This window comes from Malaclemys terrapin, chromosome 2 (genome assembly GCF_027887155.1).
Source record: "Malaclemys terrapin pileata isolate rMalTer1 chromosome 2, rMalTer1.hap1, whole genome shotgun sequence".
NCBI lineage: Eukaryota > Metazoa > Chordata > Testudines > Emydidae > Malaclemys > Malaclemys terrapin.
This window is the reverse complement of record NC_071506.1, coordinates 105,008,381-105,027,855: the sequence shown is the minus strand read 5'-3', so window position 1 is coordinate 105,027,855 and position 19,475 is coordinate 105,008,381. Positions and strand designations below refer to the sequence as shown.

The 19,475-nt window shown below is 41.0% G+C and overlaps 1 protein-coding gene across 1 annotated transcript; it reads left to right on the top strand.

Annotated features, from left to right (window-relative positions):
• The first annotated feature begins 636 nt into the window (after positions 1-636).
• On the top strand, positions 637-16,841 carry ALDH5A1 (aldehyde dehydrogenase 5 family member A1). The gene is made up of 10 exons (XM_054017684.1): positions 637-1,142; positions 4,337-4,420; positions 4,833-5,003; positions 5,738-5,854; positions 6,381-6,524; positions 7,498-7,641; positions 10,090-10,248; positions 12,686-12,855; positions 13,649-13,707; positions 13,905-16,841. The coding sequence occupies exons 1-10, from the start codon at positions 843-845 to the stop codon at positions 14,108-14,110; spliced, it is 1,554 nt and encodes a 517-aa protein (XP_053873659.1). The 5' UTR covers positions 637-842; the 3' UTR covers positions 14,111-16,841.
• Positions 16,842-19,475: the final 2,634 nt, after the last annotated feature.

Sequence of the window (19,475 nt, the reverse complement as noted above, 5' to 3'; positions counted from 1 at the left end):
CTGGGAAGGGAGTACTGTGGAAAGGGATCTGGGGGTCATAGTGGAGCACAAGAAAAATATGAGTCATCAGTGTAACACTGCTGCAAAAAAGGGAACATAATTCTGGGATGTATTAGCAGGAGTGTTGTGAGCAAGACAGGAGAAGTAATTCTTCTGCTCTACTCCGTGCTGATTAGACCTCAACTGGAGTATTGTGTCCAATACTGGGTGCCACATTTCAGGAAAGATGTGGACAAATTGGAGAAAGTCCAGAGAAGAGTAACAGAAGTGATTAAAGGTCTAGAAAACATGACCTATGAGGGAAGACAGAAACATGATAACCATTTTCACGTACGTAAAAGGTTGTTACAAGGAAGAGGAAGAAGAATTGTTCTCCTTAACCTCTAAGGATAGAACAAGAAGCAAAGGGCTTAAATTGCAACAGGGGAGGCTTAGGTTGGACATTAGGAAAAACTTCCTAACTGTCAGGGTGATTAAAGCATTGGAATAAATTGCCTAGGGTAGGGAATTTCCATCAGTGGAGATTTTTAAAGGGTGGGTTGGACAAACACATGTCAGGAATGGTCTAGATAATACTTTGTCCTGCCTTGAGTGCAGGGGACAAACTGCTATCTATAGGCACTTGCTACATGAGGTAGCGGTCTTTTACCATAGTAGTTTCTTACAACTCATTACAGATCAGTAACTGTTACAGGTAGGGCAGGGCCAGGCCTGCCGATTGGGGAGCGGCTGGTGTTCCGGGGCCTGACTTCCGCAGGCTCGGGGGCTCCCGGGCTGTGCCGCCCCCAGCCCCGGGGCCGACCGCTGCAGAGCGCCCGGCTGCCAGCAGAGCCCCGCCCGCCATGGCGAGCTGGCGGCTCCCCCGGACCCCGCTGCTGCTGCGGGCGGCCCAGCGCCTGCTCCTGGCCCCGCTCCGGCGCAGCGGCTCCGGCCCGGCCCCGCCGCGGCTGCCCGGCTCCCTGGTGCGCTCGGGCGGCTTTGTGGGAGGCCGCTGGGTGCAGGCGGCCGCCGCCTTCCCCGTGCTGGACCCGGCCAGCGGCGCCGAGCTGGGGCGGGTGGCGGACTGCGGCGTGGCCGAGGCCCGGGCCGCGGTGAGAGCCGCATGGGAGGCCGGGCCCGGCTGGAGCGCGGCCCCCGCCAAGGTGAGAGCCCCGGGGGGGGCGGGGAGGCGAGGGGAGCGGGCCCCGGCCAGAGGATGGGGACAGTCGGGGAAAGCCCGGCCCAGGGGAGAAGCGCCACCCTATGGAGCAGGGGCCCGACGGGAGCTTTGGGGGAGGGTGGCCCCTGCTGCAGTCAGGCCCCCCTCCCCGGGGGTGAGTGGGGCACGGCAGGACTTGGCAGAGTGTGATTTACTCTCCAGGTGCGCCCATGGCATGCCCGCGTCTGAGGCTATGAGTGCAGCAGAACCAGGCAGGCCGGCCCACGGGTGAGCAGAGCCCCGTGCAGGGTCGGAGCCTTCCTGCAAACGCTGCACGGAGGGACTGCGCTCAAATAAAGAGCTCCCGCGGCCTTGATTCAGCTTCCTCTGTTCTTGTGGGTGGTGTATTTAATCCCATACTTCGCCTACACGCGCTTTGGGGCAGGGACTGGTGGCTTGCAGCAGGTGCAGCTCAGTGAGGTTCTGATAGACCTCTAGGTACTGCCTCTCACAGGTCTGTCAATAATATGAAATACAGAAGGAGGGTTAGTGGAGGCAGTTAGAAGGTGGTGCATTAAATTTAAAAACTGGCTTGAAGGCCACAGATCACCTTACACATACCTTAGAAGAGTGGTTCAATCTTAACCAGGGGTACAGGTACACCTCTGGGGCTACACAGAGGTCTTCCAGGGGGTACATCAACTCATCTAGTTATTTGCCTAGGGAAGTCAGTACAGATTAAAATTTCATACAATGACTTGTTTATACAGATCTATATACTGTACACTGAAATGTAAGTACAATATTTATATTCCAATAGCATTATTTTATAATTATATGGTAAAAATTAGAAAGTCAGCAATTTTTCAGTAATAGTGTGCTGTGACATTTGTATTTTTATTTGGGCTGGCCAGTGATTAAAAAAATTAATTGTGATTAATTGCGCAATTAAAAAATAATCAAGATTTATTGTCGACTAAATCACATTGTTTAACAATTATAGAATACCATTTAAATATTTGTGGATGTTTTCTACATTTTCAAATATATTGATTTCAGTTACATCACAGAATACAAAGTGTACAGTGCTCACTTTATATTTATTTTTATTACAAATATTTGCACTGTAAAAAACAAAAGAAATAGTATTTTTCAATTCAGCCAATACAAGTACTGTAGTATAGTCTCTTTATCATGAAAGTTGAACGTACAAATGTAGGATTATGTACAAAAAATAACTGAAATCAAAAACAAAACAAATGTAAAACAAGTCCATTCAGTCCTATTTCATGTTCAGCCAATTGCTCGGACAAACAAGTTTGTTTACATTTGCAAGAGCTAATTCTGCCCACTTCTTGTTTACAGTGTCACCTGAAAGTGAGAACAGGCATTCGTATAGTGCTGTTGTAACCAGCATTGCAAGATATTTACGTGCCAGATGTGCTAAAGTTCATATGTCCCTTCATGTTCAATCACCATTCCAGAGGACATGCATTCATGCTGATGATGAGTTCTGCTAGATAACAATCCAAAGCAGAGCTGACCGATGCATGTTCATTTTCATCATCTTAGTCATGCCACCAGCAGAAGGTTGATTCTCTTTTTTGGTGGTTCGGGTTCTGTAGTTTCTGCATCGGAGTGTTGCTCTTTTAAGACTTCTGAAAGCATGCTCCACACCTCGTCCCTCTCAGATTTTGGAAGGCACTTCAGATTCTTAAATCTTGGGTCGAGTGCTATAGCTATCTTTAGAAATCTCACATTGGTCCCTCCTTCGCGTTTTATGAAATCTGCTGCGAAAGTGTTCTTAAAATGAACAACGTGTGCTGAGTCATCATCCAAGACTACTATAACATGAAATGTATGGCAGAATGCAGGTAAAACAGAGCCGGAGACATACAATTCTCCCCCAAGGAGTTCAGTCACAAATTTAATTAAACCATTATTTTTTTTAAACGAGCATCATCAGCATGGAAGTATGTCCTCTGGAATAGTGGCTGAGGCATGAAGGGACATACGAATCTTTAGCATATCTGGCACGTAAATACCTTACAGTGCCAGCTACAAAAGTCCCATGCCAATGCCTGTTCTCACTTTCTGGTGACATTGTAAATAAGAAGTGGGCAGCATTATCTCCCATAAACGTAAAGAAACTTGTTTGTCTTAGCAATTGGCTGCACAAAAAATAGGACTGATTGGACTCGTAGGGCCTAAAGTTTTACACTGTTTTGTTTTTGAGTGCAGTTATGTAACAAACAAACAAACACCTACATTTGTAAGTTGCACTTTCACGTAAAGAGATTGCACTACTCGTATGATTTTTTATTATCATTTTTACATGCAGGTATTTTAATCAAAAATAATATAAAGTGAGCGCACTACACTTTGTATTCTGTGTTGTAACTGAAATCAATATATTTGAAAATGTAGAAAAACATCCAAAAATATTTAATAAATTTCAAATGGTATTCTATTGTTTAACAGTGCAATTAAAACTGCGATTAATCACAATTAATTTTTTTGAGTTAATTGCGTGAATTTACTGCAATTAATCAACAACCCTTTTTTTTAATATTTGATTTTGTAAGCAAGTAGTTTTTAAGTGAGCTGAAACTTGGGGTACACAAGACAAATCCAATTTCTGAAGTGGTACAGTAGTCTGGAAAGGTTGAGAGCCACTGCCTTAGAAAAAGTGATTTTCTTTTTAAAGCATGTCCTCCTGTTCTCATTAACTGTTTATAAGCAAGTAGTCCTTTACATATATCTAAAGCATGTGAAACTGACTGCCTCAAGATATTGAGGTCAAGGGCTTATTAGTTTCAAAAGAGGTAGACCTGTACACAAATAGTAACAGTGGGGAGCACGCGCGCACCCACCCACCCTCTCTCTCTCTCTCTCTCTCTCTCTAATCTACCAACTAACTTGAGGAAGAAACTTCTACTCTGGAAAGACTTTCCTCTGAAGCACCTGGTGCTGTCAGAGACAAGTTACCCGACTGAAGGGACCGTTGTCTATACTGGCATCACTAGCCCTCCAATACAATTTTGAATTCATGTCATCCTTACTCAGTTATCTTTTTTCTGTTTGAACAGCACACATTCACTTATTCATAAAGTAAGAAGTTAATTCAGTGTAGTAACATTTTTATCTATGTTTAAAACAATGTCAGCTTTGCTAAAATATTTTTTTTTCCTTGCTCAGGAGAGAAGTGCGTTACTTCGCAAATGGTACAATTTGATGATGGAGAATAAAGATGACCTTGCTAAGATAATTACAGCAGAGAATGTGAGTTTTACATGTAAAAATGTACTAATTTCAGCATCTTTTAGGCCTCTTTGCCAGCAAAGGACTCCTTTGGCAACAAAGAGTCTTATCCTGAGTGGTGGTATGCACCCACAACTCCCAGGCCTTAAGCAAGAAAGATACATTAGCTATCGAATTTACCATGTAGGGCCTGAAGTAATGTAGGGCCCTGCTGAAGTAATGGAAAGACTCCTATAAATCCTTAGCCCAGACTCTGTCCGAAATGTCTGTAACCTGGAATCAAAGTGCCATTTATGGTGCCTCGCACAATGACGAGGGCTCCTAAGTGCTGTGGTTATACAAATAATAATAAGAGTGAAAATAATGACCTAAGTGACTTTTTTCAATCACTTTGGTCTCTTTGAAGTATTTCTGCATTGTGATTTAATCATAGGGGAAGCCTCTGAAAGAGGCACAAGGTGAAATTCTTTATTCTGCCTCCTTCCTGGAATGGTTTGCAGAAGAAGCTCGTCGCATTTATGGTGTCATCATTCCACCTTCTGTTAAAGATCGAAGGCTCTTGGTGCTGAAACAGCCTGTTGGAGTGGCAGCCGTTATCACGCCTGTAAGTGCAGCTGGATCTGCCAGACTGATTAAGGACTAACTTAGGGCTTTCAGCTCAGCTCTGAAAATGGGGTAGCAGAGACCGCCACTGCCCAGGAGAACCCCCCTCGAATCTCTGCCCCCACACACAAAAAATAAAGCCCTTTTTCTGCTCCCCACTCATTTGTCCTGGGTGCGCTCTACTCCCCTGCATAGCCATGTAGGACAGAGCACAGACTCTGGATAAGATATTAGAAAGTTACAGCCCTGATCTGGATGTAATTCTTCATTGAATTACGTATCATGAGACAAATAATGGCTTCTTTATACTGAAAATACATGCCATGTTTTTGGTATTCATGTTCCTAGGGGTACAGATTTGTTTCCTCATATTTTTTCTCCACCTACTCTTAGCAGTAGGTCCCCCCCCCAAAAAAAGGTTGAAGTTTTTGAGTTTCTATAGTCAGTACCAGTTTCTCACTGATGTAGAAATCTCTCAGCCATTTAATTAGTAGAATTTTTAGAGCATAAGGTAATTGGTAGTGGCATTATATACACGGTCTTTTATAAATGCTGCCTCTTCGCCCCTTTTCAGTTTTTGAAAAGTATTTAATTGTGAAAGTAAAGCAAACTCTCATTCTTATACAAGGTTTGTTTTGATTCTTGCTAGAAGTTGCAAAAATAGCCAGTTATTTGGGCAGAGAGGGAAGTATGCAGCTTTTCTGATTTTTTCATTGTATATTTCTCTCCAACTAGTGGAATTTCCCCAGCGCTATGATTACACGAAAAGTTGGTGCAGCTCTGGCAGCAGGCTGTACTGTGGTGGTGAAGCCTGCAGAAGACACACCATTATCAGCATTAGCACTTGCTGAGGTGAGCTTTTGCACTGGTATTACCCTGGCAATGGACTGTATCTTGCACAAAGGCTCTTGCAGTAGCAATCTGTAAACAAGAAGTGAAGGGGCATTCAAACATAACTCTTGGCCACAATCTCACACAGAGAGTACAAATTTATTCTGTTAAGCAGGTGGTTTAGATTGAATAGGTACCTTTAAAATAAATAAAAACATTGGAATATATTTTGGGCATAGTAGGAGTATCTTCCAGCATTGGCCTAGCTTTGCAAAAGTGCTTTGCAAAAGACAGGTTTAACTTTGAATATCTTTGCTTTAGTTGATGTCAGCAATAGCCTATTTGTGTGTAAATAGCAATGCCAACATGTAATGTTTATGGGGCCCAATATTGTGAAGTGATGAGCACCCTCAGCTCTCATCGACTCAGTGCTTATGTCTTCAGAGCAAATTTACAAATACATGTACGAATATAAAAATATTACCTAACTGATCCTTATACAAAGTATATTATTTTGTAACTGCATATTCACTGTTTCTCATTGCAGCTTGCAAACCAGGCTGGAATTCCAGCAGGTGTATATAATGTTGTCCCCTGTTCCCAACAACAAACCCCAGCTGTGGGGGAAGCTCTGTGCACTGATCCTTTGGTAGCAAAAATATCTTTTACTGGCTCCACTGCTACAGGAAAGGTACATGACAAGACAGTGAATGTTTGAAGGGTTTTTATTGAAAAGCAAGGGGAAGGGTTTTGTGGAGAGAAATGTGTATATAGAACATTTTCCTTTGGGGTGGTTCTTCCCCACACTGCAACAAACTTTCTTCCCTTCTGGCTGTTGAGGGCTTCACACAAATCCCTGATCCTGTTAAGTACTTTTCCTTGAATTGCTATCCATTTAATCTGGTATCTGTTAGCTTTTTAGAACAGTGGTAATGTGCATCATTGCAGTTTGTAATTTGATGAAGAGCAGTTACTCAGGAAAGTTCAGCTCCAGAAACTGCTGTTTCAGGTTATGTGATGACTTGACTCTAGTGGGAACACATTAGAATGTGCTGCTCAGTAATGAAGTGCATTACTGAAAGAGGGGAAGGGTTAATGAGGTGAAACCTTTACTTAAGGCTAGATTCTACTCCCTTTACTCTGTGAGTAGTCTCATGGAAATCAGTAGGACTATTTGAGGAATAAGATACTAGTGTGTGGGTTAAGATGAGTTAAGATTCACCTTAACAAGGAAGGGGGATTTTCTAAAATGGTCTGAGGGGGAATGGGATGACAGCGAGAAGAGGAAAATTTAAACTGGATATCAGGAGAAAAATCTTAACAGCAAGTTTTATTAAACTGTGGAATGATCTTGCAAAGGAAAGTAGAAGAAACTCTTCCTTGAGTTCTAGTTAAATATAGGCTGGACAAAGTAATTGGGTGAAATCCTGGCCCTATTAATGTCAATGGGAGTTTTTCCACTGGAGACTTCAATGTAGGACAGGACTGCCTGCTTTGGCAAGGGAATGGAAAAGATGGACTCTTGGCTCTGTGGCGAACTTGTAGGTTCATTATGGGAGTTCAACCCCCACCAGAGTTAGTTCCCTCTGCCTCTAAATTCTGATTTGTTAGTGAACTGCTTACTTACACACTTACTCTGTTTGGTGTCTGCTGCATACTTGTAGGTACTGCTGCATCATGCTGCTGGCACCGTGAAGCGGGTTTCCATGGAGCTTGGTGGGCATGCTCCATTTATAGTGTTTGACAGCGCTGATGTGGACCGAGCTGTTGCAGGAGCTCTGGCTTCTAAATACAGAAACTCGGGGCAGGTGAGAGAATTATTTTTCTACCTTGCCTATTTCACCTTTTGGAGCATGAAAGAGCCATATTTTTTGTGATTAAGATATTTTTGCCTAACTTTATTTGCTTGTGAAAGGAAAGCTGCTGGATTTACAGCCCTGGACATCGAAGTCCCCTATCCACTGAACAGATAAAGCACAGATAGCAGCACTATCATGGCAACACAGTTCAGTCATTACCTATAGTATTGAGAAGATGAGTCTACAATGCCAGTTTAGTGGCCTCTGTGCTGAAACTGCCCACAAGGGTATCCGTTGCAGATGATTTTGTCATACGGACATTTCACAGGCAATAAACTCACACGAATTCCTGAAGAGTGGGAACAGAGTTAAAACAACTCTCAGGCCATTAAAGTAGACACTACAAAGTGTATTTAGCTCTGTTTTAAATTAGTGGCTCACAGTTTTTGGGCAACCAAACCTGTTTGTAAGGATGTGCACCTAATCCTGTATTCCTTGTGCCCCTAGGATGCCCAGTGGAGTTAGTGGTAGTTGAGGGTGGTGCAAAGAACGCAGGAGAAGTCGTTTTCAGTAGTGACACGTCTCCATATCCCTTTTCCTGGAGCCAGTAACTTCTCTGTCCCCTACCTTAATGACAAACCTGAAATCCAGCCTCTGTTCTGGCACCAGCTGCCCCTTGTTCAGTTGTGTGTAATCAAACTTGAATTGGAATTGAGGGTTGTTCAAACTCCTTTTCCCAGAGGATTGAACTGTGTTGTAGCTTAAAATTCAGATAATTGAATAAGGTACATGCAGGCCCAAGACAGAGGCTTCAGTGGCAGCCACTAGCCTGAATACCAGTCACTAATCTCGAGTGCCAGTGATTAGGAACCACTCTTCTAATCAAGTCAGGTCCCATACCTGAGTTAGACATCTACAAAATGGAAATGAGAGAAGGATGAGCAATAGGACATTGTGAAAGTGTTTAACCAGATGGAAAAGTTTTTAAAATCAAGTTCACTATCCTTAACCATTCATTATCTGTTCATGTGTGTTCAGGGTTAGTTTATAAATGGTACAAACAGTTTAAGATAAAGAGGTGGAAATAATTTCTCCTTTGTGTCAAGATTCAGTGTTTCTCCCCAGACACAGTTGCTGTCATTAACACCTAAAACAGAGTGTGTACAGCTCACTAAGTTGGTTTAGAGCCAATCCTGTAAGATCTTAGTCAAGTGGGAAAAAAACAACCAACCCCTCCTGCACTCTCTACATTGCTTTAAGTGTTAATTATATCAGCAGTATCTTGGGAAAAACAGTGAATGGTGTTGTGTGCCCAGGTTGAGTTTGCAAGGCTGGCAGTTCAAAAAGGCTTCTCTGCTTATCTATGGAGCACATTTGATTATGAAAATAGTTATAAGACAAACAAATATGGCAAAAATCTGCCATTTTTAGAGTTACTTTTCAGAGTAGTTGGCACTTACATTGGAGTTCAGTGCACTTGGCACCATTAAAGACAATAGTTGTTCTGAGGTGCACACTGCCTAGAAGATGTGGAGAAGGCACATGACTGATGTGGGTTAGTAGTCATTGACCTTGCAGAAGAAGCAAGTTTTAGGTGGATTTTGAAAGGGGCCTGATTAGCATGAAATAATTTCACTAGTCAAAGTGAGGGGACAGCATGAGAGAAAATGCAAATACTAACCTGGGAGAAGGAAATGAGTAAAGTAATGAGGCTGGACTCTTTGGTAGAACAAAAGTGGTGAATGGGGACATAACATAAAACAAGACCCGAGATATAAACCAAGACGCAGCTGTGTAGGATCTTGTATGCAAGGATAAGGAATTTAGACTTGATATAGAAAGTTACCAAAGGGATTCAAAGGGGATAATGCACTCTGACCTGTATTAGCAGTCATGTGTTGGAGAACATCAAGCAAGAGGTTGTAGTAATTAAGGCAGTAGGAGAGGAGGGTGTGGACAGAACAAAGGGTCAGAGTGAACAGGTGTTCTTCCCCCAATCTACAAATCCAATTTGTAAAATCCAGACTCTCCTTCTTCATGTGGGATTTAGCTATTTTAACAAAGACAACAACAATAAGATAGAAATGTCAGCTCCTACCTTCACTTAGATGAAGAGTCTGCTACTTAACCTGTATCCTTTGATTAGAGGATAACTCCCACTGCACCTCCCTGGTATTCTGGTAGATACATGTATTAGAGAATCAGTGGCACCCACTTAACCCTTTCCTAGCAGAGCCACACCTGCTTACAGGGTGAGGTGTTTCAGGGAAACACTTGCAGTTTGTTAGTATTTGATTTTCAGAGTGTTGTAATGAGAGAAGGGCAAACCTTGGTAACAGCCTTTGTGGGTGAAGAGAAGGCATGGAAGGAATCGTAATGGTAATCAGTTACTGTGCTCTAAAAAGCGGGAAGAGCACTAAGCTTTGTCTTTTGTTATTCTTTCACGTTTGTTTTCAGACATGTGTTTGCACAAACCGGTTTTTGGTGCAAAAAAGGATCCACGATGCATTTGTGGAAAAATTTGCCAGAGCCATTGAAAGAGAGCTACATGTAGGAAATGGATTTGATGAAGGAACTACCCAGGGGCCATTAATTAATGAAAAAGCAGTGGGAAAGGTATGTATATCTATATCAAAATATACTGATTTCACTTTTGAAATTGTAATTTATATTTTTAGGAAGTATTAAACACATTGTATACCCAGTTTTGTCTAATACCTGTTTTGTAAGACTATATTTGCCACTCTACCTGGAATGGTCCCTTACAATATATGCTCTTTACTTACGCTAAACAATCTGTTCCACCTTGCATTTTGCGCTGATGCTGGGAGTACCTTTCCCAGATCTCAAGAAGAGCTCTGTGTGGCTCAAAAGCTTGTCTGTCTCATCAACAAACGATATTACCCCACCCATTTTGTCTCTCTGTATTTGCAGAAAGTATTCTCTCCTCAAAGCCCACAATGATGTGAACAGGAGTAATTACAGCCATCATTGCCTTGTTAAACTAGGAAAAGAAAAGGGAATAATATACCATGAGCAAGCCTTTCTTCCTAATTATATTCTGATTGGTATTTTTCTGGAGAACATTTGCAAAAGCTTAACAGACTGTGGGAGTTGCATTGGGTGTATTCATGTCTCTAGGTAGCAAGACAGAGTTTGTTTTGAACAGTCTGTTTTTGTGTATCAAAACTAATCAGAAAAACAAATTAAGGCTCAAATTAAAGCTAAAACTATTGGTGGCTCTGAATTTGGAGGGTGACTTTTTTTTAATTTTGTTTTGCATTTGTACTTTTTAGGTATTTTCCTAAAGAAAGGTGCATTCTCATTTATATAAGTAGTTATTTCTTAACATACATACATTCAGATTCTTCATTTTTACATTTTTTTATTATATGGAAAATGAGGAGTGGCATTGCATTTATTTATTAGATAGTGTGAAGATGCTACAGCCCATTAGGTGCCTATCAGCATCTTTAGGTGCCTAAATATCCTTGAAAATCTGGCCCCATCTCCTTCAAATTTTTAGAACTAGTAGAGTTCATCTTCTCCCACCTGGGTTTTTTTGTCTTATAGTTCATAGATTGGAAGAGGAACACAAGCTTTCCTACTTTTTCAACTCCCAGTTGGTTTCTTAATTTGGATGAACTAATCCAAAGAAAGAAAATAAATTCTCTGCCCCAGCTTGCTAAACTGAATCCAAAAGTAAAATGAAGGAAAAAGCTTTTCTGTATAACAGGAACTGAAAGTACTTGTATTAGGAAAAATGTCAATACCACCATTCAGTCTGTCGTAAAGATTGAAAATAATATAGATATTTAATGCACCATATGACATTGACATATTTATAAAGCTTGAATTGACCCCAATTCTGTTTACATTTTAAAAAGTCAAGTATCAGGGGGTAGCCGTGTTAGTCTGTATCTACAAAAACAACAAGGAGTCTGGTGGCACCTTAAAGACTAACAGATTTATTTGGGCATAAGCTTTCGTGAGTAAAAACCTCACTTCTTCGGATAAGCTTATGCCCAAATAAATCTGTTAGTCTTTAAGGTGCCACCAGACTCCTTGTTGATTTTAAAAAGTAGTACTCTTTAACTTACAAAAATTTGCAGATGACTCACTCATGTAAAGTAGGTTTTTTTTAATTCATCTTTGAAAATTATTTGAATAGATTGTAGTAAGTTTAGGCCTTACCGTAGGTTACCATAAATTCAAATTTAATTTTAAGGTCTTGTTTTTAAAAATAAAAATCTGATTTAAATTTTAAAAAATCAATTTTTTAAAAAGAAATCATCAGTTTTTATCCACCCTGGCTGGTGTTCATAGATGTTAGTTTAATGTGCGTTCTGTCTACGTTAGCGTATAGATGAAGATATGGTCTCTCCACTACCATCTTGAAGACTTGCTATTGTGGGCTAGTCTACACTGGCGGTGCTTTAACGTGGCTTGTGTGGTCGTGACAGAGCGCTGTGAGAGAGTTCTCCCAGCGCTCTAAAAAAACCACCTCCACGAGGTGGAGGTACCATCTACTCTGGCGCTTTTCACACCCCTGAGTGAGAAAGTTGCAGCGCTGTAAATTGCCAGTGTAGACAAGCCCTGAGATAGAATATTTTTTCTGTCAGTAGGTAAGCACTACATGGTCTTTTGTATCTCTCTCTGACGAGGCTGACCATGAATGCGTGGCCCTGATCCTGCAAAGACTTACATGTGTGCTTAACTTTATACGCTGTGAGTACTTCCCTTGACTTCAGCAGGACTAATAAGTGTCCATAAAGTTAAGCATGTGTGTAAATCTTTACTGAATTTCAGCCCTGCATTGCAAGTGATCCTGGTTTGTAAAGCTAAAATTCAGGTTAAGTTCAGGAGGAGAGCTGAAAATTCAGCAAAAAGGGAGTTTTTAAGCAGTGTCTCAGTCCTCTAAATAAGGTGCAGCATAAACTCCTTTTGTCTAATGCCCTGTTTAATTTGGGGAATCTTGTGTATTCAAGGAAAAGTAGACCAAACCTTTGCCACTAAATGCTAGCTTGAGAATCTCTTATTTTGCTCATCTCAGGTGGAGAGACACATTAGCGATGCGGTTTCTCAAGGAGCATCCATCGTGACAGGAGGGAAACGACACAGCTTTGGAAAGAATTTCTTTGAGCCTACTCTGCTCAGCAACGTCACAACAAACATGCTTTGCACGCAAGAAGAGACATTTGGTCCCTTAGCACCAGTTATCAAGTAAGATAATCCATTCTTCAGATTAACAGAGAGTTTAGTAAACTTCAAAAAAGGATTTATTTCATGTGAATAAGTATACAATCTGCATTATTATTATTATACAGATTTTGTTTAGGTCTTTTAGGCTTCTGGTGAGATAGACACAGACACACACTCACACTCTCTCTCTCTCGGATTTTTACTTGTTAAAAGTGTACCTGTAATTTTGACCTGTTAACTTTTATTCAGCAAGATTATTTTTTTTGTAAAATGGCACCTGCAGTTTAGCGAGGGAGGATAACAGTAAAGACCATCAATTTTCATGCTCCTTTAAGGGACTTGAGAGCTTTTTGCATTTTGTCACATTACCTAATAGTTCTATGTTTCTCTGATCCAAAGTACACTTTGGACAATTTTCCCTCTCTAGCAGTCTTTTTCTCTGAGGTCTTCCCCTCCCCAGTATGATTGAACATGGTAGGACTCAGTACGGGGAAGATTTACTAATCTTTCTCAGATGTGAGATCTTGTCTAGACAGGGAAGTGAATGGCATATTTAAACCACATTAGTTGACAAGTGTTAACACATTTTAAAATTTAATGTAACTCAAGGGAAATGGCAAAAGCTTGAGACTGAAAATTGAATAATAAACATCAGAAATATACCAAGGAGAACAAACTGACATTCACTTCGTCCCATTTGCAGTGAGGCTGCTTCTCAGTATCCAGAGAACAGGAAGGCAGCAAGGATTACTTTCTTTCCCCCCTGCTATGTTGATTGCAGGTCTCACTGATATCTGTTTCTTTATATTGGCAGGTTTGATACCGAAGCAGAAGCTGTTGCTATAGCAAATTCAGCCAATGTGGGTTTAGCAGGTACGTTCTCCCTTTTCAGACCGATACACCACTGTGCAGCTACACCCTTGAGCTTAGGGTTGCAATTGCATGAGATGAATTATTTCAGTTTGATTAGTTCTGTTGGCTAATAAGGACCTTCCCCAAAAACTTCTGCTGCCATGGCCTTTTGATTTTTTGTTCTATTTTGACAATATATTTTTACATTCATGTGGCAGGATATTTCTATTCTCAAGACCCAGCCCAGATCTGGAGAGTTGCAGAGCAGCTGGAGGTTGGAATCGTTGGTGTTAACGAAGGACTAGTGTCCTCAGTGGAGTGTCCTTTCGGAGGTGTGAAACAATCTGGCTTAGGACGAGAAGGTTCAAAATATGGTATTGATGAGTACCTAGAAATAAAGTATGTCTGTTTTGGAGGCTTATAATAATTTGCAAAAATGACACAAATCCACAAAGGCCTGGAAAATAATGGCCTGATTCAGGTGGACTGTCTGTATATTAATGTGGCTATTATCCTCTTCAAATCCAAGTAACACTGTTGTGTGAGTAAATGTAGAGAGAGATGTTTCATGTAGCTCTGTACTGATACTTGTAAAACACAAATATTACTAATTACATAGATTTAGTTAATACCCAATAGTTGGATGATAATGCCTCTTAGGTCAGGGAGGGGGGGCAGGAGCAGGGAGGAATTGCTTCTGTTATTTGGGTTACCCTATGTAAACAGGAAGAAGTTGGAGATTTTTGCATAATGAAGATCATAATTTCTGTTCTGGAGGACACCGGCAATTTCCCCCCCCTGCTGTCTCTCCTAATATTCATGCAGCTGTGTAGGGCCTGGAGAGGGTAGCCTATTCTTTATGTTTTTGTGCCAGATATGTACTTAATTCTCAACTTGCTAACGTTGTTATATAACTTTTTCAAATTGCTTACTTTTATTACAGTTTGCAGAAGAACTTGGTGCTTGTGAAGGGGAGGAATTAGTAGTAATGGCTGGAGCCAGGCATTCTTGCAGGCTAGTGCACAGCTGTGTCAGTACACATCACTGCTAATTGCATCACCGCCTGCTGTTGCAGTTTTGGCCCTCTCCAGAGCAGACATCTTAACTTATGCCTAAGAGCTAAGTAGTTTGAGGAACAGATTCACAACCTGTGCTACCATGTAAACAAGGGCTGTAAGTCGCAGTAGTCTGTATAAACTGGTTGCCCAGTGAGTCAGTGGAGCTTGGGGGATGGCTGGCTTCGTGTATAGCAGAGGAAGGAGAGCCCTGTATGCATGTTGCAGGGACATTCTGCTGAGCTGTTGGGGGTGAGGGGAGGGGCAAGATTTATGCAAATGAGCTCCACATGACAATATCAATCCATTCATTCCCCTGTGCAAGACCAGTATGGCCCCACCTGGAAAAGGGAAGAGGATGGTCATCAACATAAATGTTGCCAACCAAGTTTTTCAAGGAGTGCTTTCCTCCCACTCCAGCGTGCTCAACTACAGAGCCTCAGCAGGCTGTACTGCTCCTGCAGCTTTGTGCCTTAAATGCTGACAGGCCCTAGCTTGGACTCCTTGTCACATGGGCAGGTGTCCATTGCGGAGTGGGACAAAACCCCAAACTCATCTAACTTACAACCTAATAAGGATTGAATAGGTCTTCAGAGGCAGACTTTGTATGTCATCCCCTTAGTCCATGTAGCCTCAACTGAAAGCATCATTAAAAGGTGATGTAAAAGTTCCTTAATGTGAAGCAAATAATGGTGTATTAACATTATTTTGACTCAAAATAAGCACTTTATTCACCAAACTAAACTTCCTCAGAAGATCCTATAGAAAATTTTAAACTGGCTTTTCAGAGGCTGGGGAGTAGAAGTTGTGAGTTTTCATTTTTGGCTAACTGCTGGTTAGCCAGACTTTTACATTTAATTACAGAATGAAAGTGAACTGACCGCTCTCTCTAGATGAATGTACCCTGTCAAATAGGCAATGGTATTCAATTAAACCAAGGTAGGGGGAAATTATTTTTGGAATGACACTTGATCTTAACAGAAAAGCAAGGTGGAGCGGAGCTTCACAGAGCCTTCTCAAGCGCACATAGAGTAGTGTTAATTGCTACTCAACATTTTAAATGTTCAGATGATTTTTGTATTACACTGGGTGTGGCTGGAGCATATTCTTTACTGTCCATGTAAAATGCATGAGTGCATTGTGCTGAAGTGATGCCACAAACAAGGTTTGGAAAGGACATTCATTGCCCTTACAGAAGTCCCTAATGCAATACATATAAAAATGAAGGCCCTGAGGCTTTATCAACTGCAGTGTGTGCTTTTGGAGTTAATAAGGAGAAGACAGATGTTTATATTAACCACTTTTTAAACTCTTGCAGATGAGCATACATAGTGTCCTGATTTTTTGAGAGCATTGTGTTATGGCATATATGAAAGTAGGGCAGCTAGAACAAGGTATCTTACTCATCCATTTCTTATACAGCAGAGGATGCTGCACAAAAATACAGCCAGTACTTGCTACATCCCAAAGTACAATAGCTTAAATACGGCAAGCACACAGGCAATTTTTTAAGTACCTTAGACAGGTGGACCCATCTGTCATTTCAGTCAGGCACTCAAATTGCACTGCTCTGACTGGTTGCCTCCATGTCAGCTGCAACACTGTTGGTTGTCTTAAAATCTTGGTATCTTGTTTTATGAGGCTGGATTTTCTTCTCTGAATAGAATTAAATAAAACTGGAGTAAATTTTTACTCTTTACCCAGCATAAGATATCTTTAAACTGTGTCCAACAACAGGAAGCACAAACCTTTTGTTACATAACTTTAACAGTATCTTGGGTTAACTTTAAAAAAAAAAGTTTGTCAAGTTTTCCTCCATGCCTGGACTTCAGTGTTTGAATATGTATGGTTGTCTAGGTAATGTCTACATCAAAGAGCACAAATGGATCTTTCTTACAAATGTTGTACTCTTATCAAAAACTGTGATCCTTTAACAAAAGACAAACTAAAATGTAATAATTCAAGTATGTGTATGATTAGTTTGTCATTGTCTAGCGTTTTTCTAATGTAACGTGTGTGGGTGTTCAAAGAACGCGTACTACTTAGCAAAGAAACTGAACTGTGTTTTCAAGTAATAAATATCTAAAACCTATGAAAGCATTGGACATTGTGTGCATTCATTTTTAAGTGTTAAATTGATGGTTAATTAGGCTATTTAATACTCAATTGCTGTTTAAGTCCAGGTTCCGTAGATTTGCATTAGTTTTCATTTATTTCAGATAAGCCAAACAGTGGAAGAAATGCATGCTGTGTACATTCAACAGAGGCTGTTTTGTAAGTGACAGGAGTTTAGACCACCAGATGGCAATCTCTTGAATTTATCGGTTACGTCACATCAAAAGGCAATGATTTGCACATTTGTCTTTCATCTGAGCATCTTCAAGCATTTTACAAATACTAGGTAATAAAGATTCTCAATAGCCTGGGTGGTCAGGAACTAATAATACATCAGACATTCTTAAATCAGGATGGTGGACCTGTCACAAGAGAGAGTTTACACCCAGTAGCTTTTTAGGTCTGCATTGTTTTTTCTCCCAGCAGGCACAAGAACATTTCTGACCACCGTAGGAATGCTTTTTAAGTAACGCATTTCCCCACCAACATGCTGCCTTGACCAACTTAGTTCAGTTGAGCAAAATAAGTGAAGGAGGCTCTTGATCCTAAGGCTTCCTAGAAAGTTGGTCCTGCAGAGGCAATAAAAAGTGCATTGCTATATTGTGTGGCATTCAGCGTGATTATAGTAGTAGACGCATCTGTAGTACTTAATCTGTAAAATTTGCCTAGTATTTGTCAGAACTTGAATTCTGCTTGGAGAAAGTAGCTAGCATGTTGCACTGCACTTAGACTTGTACACCTCACTGTCAAATCAAACAACTATCTTACACGAGCCAAGTAGCTTGCACTCTGCTGCATATTCACTTCCTAAGGAAAACTTGGAAAGTCTGCCCTCTTCATAGAGACATTTCAGTTTTTACAGATTTAGTTTTGTGAAACTCGCCAATGGGCTTGTCTGCTAGGGTACCAGTCTGAAATAACTGGTAAATTTCTTCATCCTATCGTGCAAGTGTTCCATGTAGGAAATTTTGCAATCCTGTGAATAAGGAGCTCTCAGTAATCAGTGACTTGGCACTAGGCTAGCCTTCCATCTTATAACGGCCGTTTTCATTTGGGGTAGCCCTAGGGAAATGACTTTGGCCCTAACCCTACAATTTGACATCATAAGGTACGTTCTATTTCTCCCTCTGCTGAGATGTCTGGAAGACCAACTTCATAGAGAATTAAGTAGGGCATACACAACTCAGAGGATAAAGTTTAGCTGTTATCTGTAGCATCTCCTATACAAGACCCCTTTTCCTAGGAAACTTTGAGGCAGCATTTGTCTCCAAATGACTGAATCAGGTCATGCGGTCTTGATCACCTGAGCATATTCCTACCTGAAAGTACAATTCAGAGCGAAACTGTGACTGTAAAAGTAGTTCCTGCTGACTCAGCAGTTCTGTTCCCAGGGTGTATTCAGCATCATAACTGGCTGCTGTAGTGATGGATGAAAAGAGTGGGGGATTTATTTACTCCTTTTAGTACTACAGAGACATAGCATCTGGGGGGGAGCTGTGGTCTTGTTCCTTTCTGTTCATTATCAGAATTTTAATTAAGCTATAGGATCAAATGCAACCCTGTGGAAGACAATTAACTACACATGTATCCTCTTGAAAACAATGGAGATGCACTTGTGTAAATGAAGGCAGAACGTAGTCAATGGCATGTGTACAAGGAGAGCTTGACTTGGTTTTCACATCGCAGACTGAGCTTGCACGCCTTGTCATTAGGACATTTTACTTATAAACAAATCTGATCTGTAACTGAGGCAAAAATAGGGAATCTTATGTTTTCATTGTTTAACAAAGTCACTTTTCAATGCTGGATGGACAAAACTTGTTGCAGCTGACCCTAGTGCAGAACTCCTGGCCGAGCTGGAAATGCCTAGTATAAGGGAGCAGGATTATGCTTGCTCAAGTGTTATACAGTTCTGAAGGCTACAGGCCATGCCACTATACAGAACACTTAAGAATCATAAGTGCTCCATCCTCTTACCTGTAGCAAGGCATGAAGTTGCCACTTGTACCCCCATGTCCAGGGGGATGGCTGGGGCTATTCCCTTTATCTGAAAAGGGCACTCTGTTATAACAATACGTAGCTCATGATAAAGAAAGCAGGTTTTATTTAAACAGTTAGTGAAACACTTTGATTTGAAGTGTCTGTTGATTTTATTAAAGACGTAATAAACACTCTGACCCTCCCCCGGAAAAAAAATGCTCAGTCTCACAAAATGACATCTTTTGACTTCAATTCACTGAAAACTTTGAAACATTTCTTTGTCAGGTTGACCCAAAACATTTCCCCCCCCCTGATTTTTATGTAGTTGCTAGCAAACCAACAAAATCCGTTATTTGCACAGTTCTAGTATAGACGGCCCCTCTCTGAGAGCTGCAATTATAATTTGAGTTTCTGGCTTCTTTGTCCTCTTCTTCAATATACTGAACTCATTCTTACCTCTCATATTTTCCTTGCCCCTCAGCACAAAGAAGGGTCAAAAACAATTAAACTAACTCTTATGGTTTGGCATATGAACAGAAAAGCTAAAGCAGGTAATTGTTTTTACTATACTGCTCTGACCTCAGACTTGAGCCTCAGAGACAGAAGAATGCAACATCCACAAGGACACATGACCGAGCC